The sequence below is a fragment of the Etheostoma cragini genome, chromosome 5 (genome assembly GCF_013103735.1).
Source record: "Etheostoma cragini isolate CJK2018 chromosome 5, CSU_Ecrag_1.0, whole genome shotgun sequence".
Classification (NCBI taxonomy): domain Eukaryota; kingdom Metazoa; phylum Chordata; class Actinopteri; order Perciformes; family Percidae; genus Etheostoma; species Etheostoma cragini.
This window is the reverse complement of record NC_048411.1, coordinates 4,964,035-4,975,144: the sequence shown is the minus strand read 5'-3', so window position 1 is coordinate 4,975,144 and position 11,110 is coordinate 4,964,035. Positions and strand designations below refer to the sequence as shown.

Genomic DNA, 11,110 nt, shown 5'->3' with positions numbered 1-11,110 from the left:
AACGCTTTAGTGAAGCTCCCTCCGGCCTGCTGCCTGTTGCTTTTGGGTCCTCACCTCACCCCCCACCGTAACACATATTGTCTAAAACAGTCAACGGAGGTACACAAAAAGTAATCAGACAAAAGCAACTGTGGTCACAATGTTAGCCATTAATCTCAAAAGTAATTTTGTAAATTAAATTTGTTGTGCCAAATTAGGCATTGAACAGCACAACACACCTCCATATGAAATGCCTTTTGGATATCATATGTGTGGTATGTGTCTATGAAGTGCACACAAGTTTGCGTGTGTACTTGCCGCACATGTTGAGTAATAATATCATGATATGGGTCTTTAATGGTTACTCAATAGACAGGTCCTGCCGCGCTTTTTAAAGGTCTGCTGTTAACTCAACATCACACACTGCACACTCAGTAATGGACATCAGACACTGTCTTGGCCGGTAAACAAAGACTGTTTTTTGATGGACACATTAAAAGGAGAGATGAATGGATGGATGATAACAGGAATGCACCATTTTCTCAATGGACTCTTGGACGTCATACGAGGACACACACAGTTCTAGGTGTAGTGCACCGTGAGCACATAGTGAAGCTAATAGGTTTACCTTGGAAGAGGTCCCAGTGATGTCAGAGCAATCCCTCATTAAAACCCTGATGACTTCACCACACTGGTGAGTGTGTGAGAGCTGAGGCCACATGCTTATGGAGCAGTTCGTAGTGTGTGTGTGCGCGTCTGTGTGTGTGTGTGTGTGTGTCGAAGGGAGGGAGGGAGGAAGGGTTACCCTGCCACTGAGTGCCAAGAGTGTCCCCGCTGCAGTCCAGGTAATCCAGGTTAAGATGTTCCTCAAAACCCACACAGGCAACACAAGCGTCACAGGGGCTCATCTTCATTATACTAGATCCTAATCTGCAGTTCATTAAGTACACCTCCCAATTTACACAAACAACTTTAATAACATCCAGACAGAGGTGTAAGAACTTTGCAGAAAGAGCAGGGTAGGAGTTAGGACCCTGTTAACCCTGGGTGTGGAAATGTGCAGTGGAGCCTGTAACAAACTGCAGAGATGAACTGAAGACTTACGTAACTGCATAGGGACCCTTTTTCCTCCAAATGTTGACATTGTCAAGATGTTGCAGGGAAATGAGGTTGCCCTGCAGATCATCCCAAAAAGTCCCCTAATCTCTACCTCTTAAATGCACATTTGGGAGGACATAAAACAGGATATTTGAAAGTGCTTCTGGAAAAAAAGAAAACCCCTGATGAAGAGACAGTAAAAATAGTTGAGCACTACTGGCTGAGTGTACCAAATCAAGTGCATGGTGGAAAGTGGAAATTAAGTGTAGATATTCAGTGCCGTCACAAATATTCTGTCATTCCTATCCTGCTGAGAGAGTGTTATTCTACAACCTGCAGAGAGTCTGTCATACCGGATGGATGACAAGAGTAGCAGTTAGGGTTGTTTCAGTGGGATGTGTTTTTCTTCGATGGAAGCACTGTACAATTGCATTCAAAATAAAGCAATGCATGCAAAAAAACTGAGGAAAGTGGAATATGTAGACTAGAACTGGTCATAAAAAGGATATGCAGAGTTTGGAAAAGGAAGTCTGCAACTGTATGCAACAATAAAAGTGGACAAAAGAGAAAAAAACATTTATCAAATAAAATTATACTGAACTTTACAGCTCAAATCTATTATACAGCACTGTCATTGCCAAAATAAAACAATACAAATTAAGACAACCTGACAAGTCATTCACCTTCTTTTACCCTAACAGGTTTCTTAGCAAGCATTAGCTGGAATAACAATGTTGAATAAATTGTAATACATCTTAATCCAGCCAGGTATGTCTGAAAGCCTGTGTGTGCGTGTGTAAGGGGGCACCCTCTCTCAGCCTAAGCCTACCTAATCGGTTTGTATGCCTCCTCATATACAGCATCAGGGCAATCCTAAACACCGTCATCATCCCAAACAATTCCCCTCCTGAGATAAACATAGTCATCGTCATGCTTTCATGTTAATAAGAGGTCATTCGTTTGAAAAGCAGACCACAAGGGAGGTGGCTGAACTTAAAACAACTGACAAAGATCTTCTGAGAAGGAGGGTAACGTTCCTGGATACGTCAACACACCTTTGGAAATCTGAATCTAAAAGGGGTTAGGCTAATTGTTAAGTTGTGGACTCCAACAAAAGCAGCAGCCACAAATCAAAGCCAGATACACACACACACACACACACACACACACACACACACACACACACACAACTAGACAGAAAGTGAGCAGTGACGCATAAACTCTTCGATCTTAATTTATGTTGAAGAAAATCCCAGGGCTAGGCCCCCACATTGTTTTTCTCAAACCTGTTCTCCACATCTTTTTGTTTCATTACAACGATTTGTTTTTCAGCTGTGGTGGGAGTATATAACAAGCTGCTCTCAGAGTGCTGCTTTGTTCTTGCAGGAAAGAGTCTAGGCATGATTACATCTGTTGGCTAGCCGCAGGTTTTGTTTGGGTCAAATGGTGACGTACATGGCTGCACAGCGGCATTCCAACTCACCATAGAGAAACTAATGATGTAGGGCTGCAAGTTTATGGCCAAAATGATAGTCACGTTTATTTTGATCAAATATATGAGATATATGAGATCATGATAATTTGTTGATTTTAACCCAAACTAAATTTTATTGTTACATAGGCTATTTATAACTGCTTTCACATCCATATTTTGATACAATTTCTTATGTTGAAGTTGTTTGTTGTATGCCTGTTATCTACCAGACTGAATACCAACGGGGATTCCTCATTACAGCCCACTAAACTGGGCTAAATATTCGGTTTTAAGTCAGCAGCCACTTTTCACAAGCTCTTTTATTAAAACAGCTTGGGATTAATATAAAATGAAAAGACAGGGTTTTCCTTCCCTGATAATATACTGATGCACCACATGTAAATGGGTATTCTCTGAAATAAATCGCCTATGACATATCTAAAAAAGAAATCTCTAAAAAAGCTCCTTTGCTTGTTTTCAACAATAACAGGCTGATTAAAAGAGAGAGGGAGAGAGAGGGTGTGGAGTGCGATGAACTGAAGCGTATTCAGAGTTGTGGCTCACTCATTATGAATGGGTCCAGTACAGGTCGAAAGCCGGGTCAGCGGAGTTACACACGTGAAACATCTGTATTGTTGACAATACCATAGACTGTATTGTCACTGTGCTGCATTTTTATGAACTCTGATATTCTGGCCATGGGTCACATTTCTTGCAGGTCCAGCAGGCTTTTGGGAGAGCTTTTGGGGGAAAACGTTGGTCTCCCAGTCAGTTACTGGGAGAAAGAGTGGTGTTTGAGACTGCTGTTGTAGATTAGAGTTACGTTTCCAGCGTCGCCTCTCCGAACTGTAACATTCGTTGGGAAGCCTTGTATTAGATTAGCTTTAGCCAGGCGGGGGGCAGCTGTCTGTGGTGAAAAATAGCTGGGAGACATCTTTATAACGTTGTTTTAATCAGGTGATTTAGTTCGTCTTTGCAGAGAACAGAGATGCTGTATTTTTTGTTTTATAGCTGATTGTCTTATTCTGTTTACAAGTTCCAGATGGAGTCTGGAGATGGTGTGGGATACTTATTGTTTATTGTTTATATCTCATTTTACACACTTCAGGCTGTTGCAGCTAGCTCAGGAGAGAGACTACACTGGGTGGTACAGCCTGAGACAAACAGTTTGTTTTATTTTTTCCATTGTACCAAACTCGTACCAAACAGTGATGTCTGAACCGAGGTATGAACCGAACTGAGACTTCTGTGTCTGTTTGACCCCTACCTGGGGGCAGTCCCTGCTCCCTTAGCTCCAGTTTAAATTTCTACTTTTGATTTATGCTGAGCTCATACAAGCACCTTCAGCTATCCCCTGCCTCTAATATGTCTGGCTGCCACGCTGTATTGTTATTTATCTGTCCATCTTCTTGCCTCGGCCCCGAAGATGAAAACAAGATTGAATGCCTTGTCTTGCAGCTGCTTTGTGGACAGCGGTGAGAGACAGCACAGACCGCAATGAATAAAATTGAAATGAGATAGATATTTAAAATGAATGTGATGTCAAAGCTGCCTCCAGGCTTTTCAGAACTGTGGCTCGTGTACAGTATGTGTTTCAAATATACTCCAGTGAGCAAGTTATGTAACTATGGAGTTATAAAGCCACAACTGTTGAATCCAGCAGTGCATTGCTAAGAAGCGCATTGTTCCTCTCTGTCGTATAGTTTTGTATTTAATTATTTACAATTAATGAAAGGCTAAGGGGACAAAACAGTAAATGCATCTGTGTTATAGGCTAGTTGACAGCTAAAGGCACCCAACTAGATCACACTAAATTAAGAGAGTAAGTGATTTCTGTTCATAACAAGCCAAAACATCAATACGAAGGCACACATGAAACTCATTATTGTTGCATTATTAATTATGTTATTAAAATGCTGAAAGTAGCCCATCATCAACTAGATAAACAGGGAGATAGGACTAAGGTTAATACATTTTATATGTCTGGCTGAGGAAAAAAAAAATCAGATATGGTACCTGATTTCTGCTTGTCTGCCAATGTGAAAGTGTGTTTTTGGCTTTGAGATGCCAAAACACTGTCTCTAGATATTGCTCATTCTGCAGTGAGGGTGGGTTTGAAACCACATGAGGTGTTCCGGTATAACACATAACACAAAAAAGTAACAGGAAAATATCATCAACTGTACATAGGTGGCAGAATAATGTGCAATGTGGGAAAGAGATATTGGATGATAAAGAGAGCAGCCCAGCTTGGGCATGGAGACTCTTAACTTTGCCAATACCAACTGACTCAGTGTGTGTTCAGACAAACGCACACTAACAGCAAATTTTCTGCGAAATAGGTGTGAAACACTGAACTGATAATTTAGCAACTCAAAAAAGGGGCTAATTGAAATCCATCTAACAGAGAGAATCTGTTACTGAAAAGTTACTTGATAATTAATTTAAAAGCTGCACTGCCTCGCGGGAAAGATGGAAAAACAACACATTCCAGTTAAAGCTTACTATCACAGGTCTTACTCAGACATGCCTTTAATGTAAACTGTAACTGAAATCAGTGAGGACAGCCATCCCTTTTTCAGAAGGCGAGTATCACAGGATCTGATATTCTACAGCATGAGATTAGTGTTAGTCATACACCGTGTGATCAGACTGGGCTGTCTGACCATTCACTGCTGTTTGACAGATTGTATGACTCAAAGCAGTGCACAATGCCTGCACCTAAAGTTAAAACTGATACAACTAACAATAATATTGAATTATTAAGTCATTTTTAAGGGTCAACAACGATGTGTCATGAATGTCATGAATCTGCAACTCCTCTCAACTCAACAGAACATTTCAATGAATTCCAAATTCCAACTCAGCTGTTGGTGAAAAAGGTCTAATAAACTCATTAACGCTGCCAACAAAGTTGGCAACAAACGGGTGAACTTAGTGGAGAAACTAAACAGAAAAATATCTGTTATCATATTAGTGCATAATGCCAATCAAAACATACGAAAGGATGTCCTCGCCAATCAATTCAACACCATTTTCAAAAACTTCCTTATTCTAATTTTATCATTAGTCTTTTTACTTTCTTTTTTGTGAAAATAAAATAAAAATTCCTTTATCAGTCTGGTATCGCATTACACTAAAAGTGGAGGCATGCTGTGTCCTTTTATCCCCACTCAGTCTTTTTTTCACACATACCAGCCTGGTTTCTGAGGGAGAATGCAGTGGAAGAAAAAGTGTGAAGAAGAGAGGAGCGTTAGACTGTGTGGTCCTGCACAGTAGGCTAGGCAGAGATTGATGCTGTAGGTGAGAAGTGGTTCTGTAACACACACACACACAACCCCCCCCAACCCCCCCCCCTCCCCCAGGGACAACAGTGAGTGATGACTTTGTCTCCTCAAAACTGACAGCAGGTCTCTGCTGTATCCCAAAAGCCCATTTTAAAACCTCTGCCCAAGTCCCAGCAATGTAACTTGGAGTGATAGAAAGTAATCTAAAGTTTGGCTGAGATTGACCCAGCAGCGCGAGAATCAATGACAATGTGCAGTGGGAGAAAGCCTCAAAGAAATGAGATAACAACGCTTTATGTCTTGTTATCTTTCTGACAAAATGTGGTATGTCTGGGGAAGCCACCTTTGGGGCCAACTAGAGAGACGGAGGGCAGGGGGGGAGGGACCTGAAGTCCTTTAAGACCTTGTTTATAAAAAGGTGAGAAAAACGCAAATTATGTATTTAAACAATTTATTATCCACTCACCATACACACCCTGCAATATTTAGGAGAGTGGGAGATGGAAGTGATGCATCAATGAAATGTACTCAGCGTACATTATTTCAGGAAGACCTAACTTTTAGTCAGTGCACTCCTAAATCAATTCAGCTGTTTTCCAAATAAATGTACTTTTTTGCTCTATATAAATGTTGCGTACATGCAACTAGCCTCTCATGATTTAAATATAGCTCAGCGTAAATTCTTGCCTAATTTAATCAATGCTCTCTTCCTAACTCGAATCAGCTGGTGGAGGCATTCTGATGGTTCTCCACCCCTATACAGATATACAAAATATTCGTATAGCGATGGATCCCCAAAACTTTGTACATTTTATTGAGCTGTACAATAAACCTTATTTGCATATCTGTAAACATGTCTCTCCGGATTGAAATAATTATAGCCTCGTCTATCCTCTCCCCCTGGTCTCTGAGGCACTGATTGACTTAATTGGATTACTGCACACACTTTTCATTTGCTTTCTGGTTAGTGTTTAATGCAGTCTAGACAATCATACATCTTAGGCTAGTCATTGTGGTGATGAGGGCAACACCCTGCACATTTAAAAAATGTGGGATGAAAACAGCAGGCCAGTTATAATAACCCCAGGGAGGTTCTATACATTAATGATTATGTACGCAGTTCAGAAGCATAGTGATCAATAAAAGCTCCTGACTGCAACAATAATCCTATACTGCAGCGTGGCCTACTGAGAGAGAGGGATAATTTGCCAATGATGTTCATTCATGGCCTCAATACACTCTGGAGTGACATGTATTTACCCAGATAAATATGGCAAAAACTTGTGTGTTCATGCTTGGGTAGGTGTGTGAATCTTTATAAACTCTATTCTCTCAATGCTGCTGTATCTGCTTGTAAACCACAGATCTGACACAGAAAGTAGGGGACTGGTACAATGAATAGGATGGGGCATAGCTTGACTGTGTAGAAAAAGAGAAGAAGTGATCCCTGCCTGAGGTTTGGATGGAGTCTGACATACCCATCTCCCATTGATAGATTCGATACATCTATCCAATTCAGCTACATAATACATTCCAGCGGTTTGTGAATTACGGCCTTCTTTTACACACAGATATTTCATTGTAAACAACTACTGTAAAACAGACACTTTGTGTAGCTTTAAAGTGCTGAGAGTAATTTATCGTGGAAAAAACGTGACTTACAAACTCAGTAATTAATCTCAGAGGACAGAAATGAGCAAAGATGTTCAACTGTGTTTCTGTTTACAATATGTTCATGTGTTACTAAGAAATTATTTGACATCGCTTCCTGATTGAAAGGCCAGTCCTCTTTGTGTGTGTGTGTGTGTGTGTGTTTGTGTGTGTGTGTGTACAAGAGGAAGTCTAAGTAGCTGGGTAGACCAAATTTTGTGTTTCTTTTGTGTTTTGACATCTGCATAGAGTTCATTGATTGTCCACATTCATCTGTGTTCCATTTACTTCTCCACAGCTCTTTTACTGTCTCTACTGAAAAGGTCAGTAAATGGCCATATAGTTAGTTACTTTAAAAAAATTTGACGTAATCTCTTATGTGATGCTGAATTTAACCATAAAACCTATTAAATTGCATTATCAGGCACCTATTATTCTCTGCAATGTGAGCAGATTTATGTTTAATCAATGACCGCTAGTGAGTACAATGTGTGCCACATACTGTAAATTGCATAGACATCCGATCTAGATCTCATCTTTCACATTATCCTGCGTTTCCATGCATCATCCACCAGCCCAAAGAGAAAGAAACAGAAAAAAAGATGAGATATGGTTTGCATGTCTATGCTTAGCTTTAAAACAAAGCATAGAGAACTCTCAGAGGCCCAGGGCTGTTTTTAAGTGAAAAGAATATATTAACTAAGATCAAGACTGTGGTAAGGTGTAGCAAATGGCATGTGTACTGACGCACCACAGAGAAGAATAACATCATCAAAAAAACAACAATTGACAAACAAGTCCGACAGACAGCAATCTAACTACCCCTACTACCATTTGTTGAGTTTAATCTTTTTTGTGTGAGCATTAAGAACTATGACCACAACAAAAACCAACCTTGTTGGAAATATGAGCACTGGCCATATCCCAACGGCCCACTATGATGACATAACTCCCTCTGTGTCCCTTACCAGTTCAAAACGTAGCTGTAAGACAACTATTCCCATAAGATTCCCAGCTTATGTATGCGTATGACTAATCAAAGCAAGACAGCAGAGAAACCCAACAATATAGCACCTTTTCAAAGAAGTTTTTACAGGTAGTTTGCTATTGAAAATCAGTCTCCAACTAAGCATTCAAAACCTCCGTGTGCTATTCTATTGCTAGTCTATTTCTGACTCACCCTTGATCTACTGCATTTAGTGTGGGAGAAAATGACAGGAAATGTCTGGCCCATTTAACAATAAATTTCCCTGAATACATTAGAGCTGAGCTGGGAAAACCTATACTGGGCTGGGCTAGGCTAGCCTTATGGGAGCTCTAACCGTACCACAAAAACAACACACACGTCCACAAATGAATCTGCGCGCCAATTCACATTGTAAGTATTTTAAATGACCTCATGCACATACGCCTTCATTGTCCCATGAAAGCAGCAGCAGTACACACATGGAAAGACAGAAAAACACACCAAAGTGAACAACTTCAACTGCATCTTTGACCCATGACCCGTCTACTACTCACCATATCCAGGAGTGTCTTCTGAAAGGAAAATGGCTTAGGTGCATCATGGACCTGTCACTGGAAACACCTGGACATTGCCCAGGTTTCATACCAAAGCTGTGCCAGGACTGGTCCCCCTACTTGATAACCTTTCACCCTTTGAGCCCCTGTATCTATCTAGCTATCTATCTACAGACACTGACCCACAGTATCCACAGGCCACAGCACAATATGTATTGTCCCATACTGTAGTCCTCTGCTGTGATGTGCCCATTCAGACCAGTCTTCCATTAAGAGCCCCTTCTGAACTTCCAACCTCACTGGTAGTGCATCACAGCAAAAAGTGCTGGCTTACATCCAACAAGGCAATCTTAAAAGTCAAACAACAGAGCACCATAAAATCCATTGAGTTCCAGAAGAGGAATAAAAAATCCAAATAAATGTGACAATAAAAAAACTTAACTGGGGCAGACTTAAGCCCAGTGTGAACGTCTTTCAGCAAGCGTCTCGGCAGTGGGAGCACACACGCGGCCACCCAGCAGGACCAGCTAAGCTCTCTGGCCGCTTCTCTTTTTTCCTTGGGATTCTTCCGGCAAAGGTTTGGAAATTACTGTCCCACATCCACATGGTGAACGGGTTCAGGGACTCATTCCTCCGGAAAATATTCCTTTTCTTGACAGCCAACAACGGCAGTTGGAGGAGCAGCGGTAGTCACACCAGCATGACAGAGCATGTTACACACAGTCACTCAAATTCGCTTTTACCCTCTCAGCTTTGCCCCCTTTGTCTCTCCTACTTTGCGTCTCCCTCGTTGCTCTGCCCTTTCACAACCTCCCAGGAAGAGAAGTGAGGAAATAGGGAGAGAAAAAAAAACAGTGAAGAGCCTCTTCGGTATCTTCCCTTCTCTCTGTCTCGCTCTCGCTCTTGCTCTCGCTTGTCTCTCTCCCCCTCCCTCCCTCCTCGCTCCAGTCAGTGGGATGTCCTGACCCTGTGTAAGAGGTGTGTGCCGGCTCCAGGATCTAGTCAGCTAAACCTATTGATCCTCTTACCACACACTGCACATACTTATTCAGATAGGAACACTTCTGCACATGTGCAGTTTGCATACACACAGAAGTGCACATATTCACACATCCTCTATTGTATTAAGTCATTGGGCCAAAGTGTTGGTGGAAGTAATTGCCCGGATTTCCTCCACTTAATTCCATCTTCCGCTCTACTTTTCTTTTCTTAAGTAATGTGTTTGTTTCTTCTAAATGCCTCCTTCATCATCACAACGCAAGCACTGCTGTTTCACTGTCAGTTTGTTTTTGCGTTGCTAAGCAGACCCTCTGTCTCTAGTGTCAGAGTGCATGCCAGTGAACCATGACAATTCAAACAGCACAACAAATACTTAAAAACATCTTATTTTTCCTGTTTGTGTGTGTGTAATGTACAGTAAAGCATGTGCGTGTGTGACTGTGAAAGGTTGCAGGGGGCCTGCCAAAGGCATTTTTGTTTCAAGAAAATTACTTTGCCTTACTGTAGTATTACTTAGTATAATGCAATCCTCTGTTCTTACACCAGCGGCTTCAAGCCACATACTGTCTTTTATATCTACTCGTTTATGAAGATATCAAGATAAATCACAACTAATCTACAATTCTTCATGTTGTTCATTGTGCATGTCTTTCTATGCAACAGTCTGTCTTTGAATGCATGTGTATAAATGACTGCGTGCACATATCAATTCACACATTTGTGTGCAAGTTGTGCTGGCAATGAAGTTTTGAGTCAAGGCTAGCACACTAAGGTTGTGTATGTATGTATGTGTGTGTGTGTGTGTGTGTGTGTGTGTGTGTTTTGCATTAAAGCCCATAGCTGTGGCTGAGCTCCAGTTGCTGCGGTCTGAAAAACAGGATCCAGCACTGCTTCTTACACACATCCTGCCCAACACACACGTCAGCAGCCTCTCAACTCCTGCCAAAAGTCAAACCACCTCACAGCCTCTGTAAGCCTGCACCTTCAGCCACAACAGCCACTCTTGAATAGGGTGGAGTGAAGTTGAATGTTGACGAATCTGCTTGCGGGACAATAAAGGCAGATTGCAGGGGGGGGGGGGGGGGGGGGGGGGGGGGGGGGG

At 41.6% G+C, this 11,110-nt stretch overlaps 1 protein-coding gene across 4 annotated transcripts in view; it reads right to left on the bottom strand.

The window, feature by feature from the left end:
* pde4d (phosphodiesterase 4D, cAMP-specific) overlaps positions 1-11,110 on the bottom strand; it is a 181,788-nt gene that overhangs the window by 42,661 nt on the left and 128,017 nt on the right. Inside the window, exon 1 of one of the 4 annotated variants that reach the window (XM_034872670.1) lies at positions 9,010-9,905. The exons of the other annotated variants lie outside the window; for them this stretch is intronic. Within the exon in view, the coding sequence (XP_034728561.1) occupies positions 9,010-9,098 (89 nt within the window). The 5' untranslated portion in view covers positions 9,099-9,905. Of the gene's footprint in view, positions 1-9,009; positions 9,906-11,110 lie in introns of those variants that run through there. 4 annotated transcript variants of the gene reach the window in all.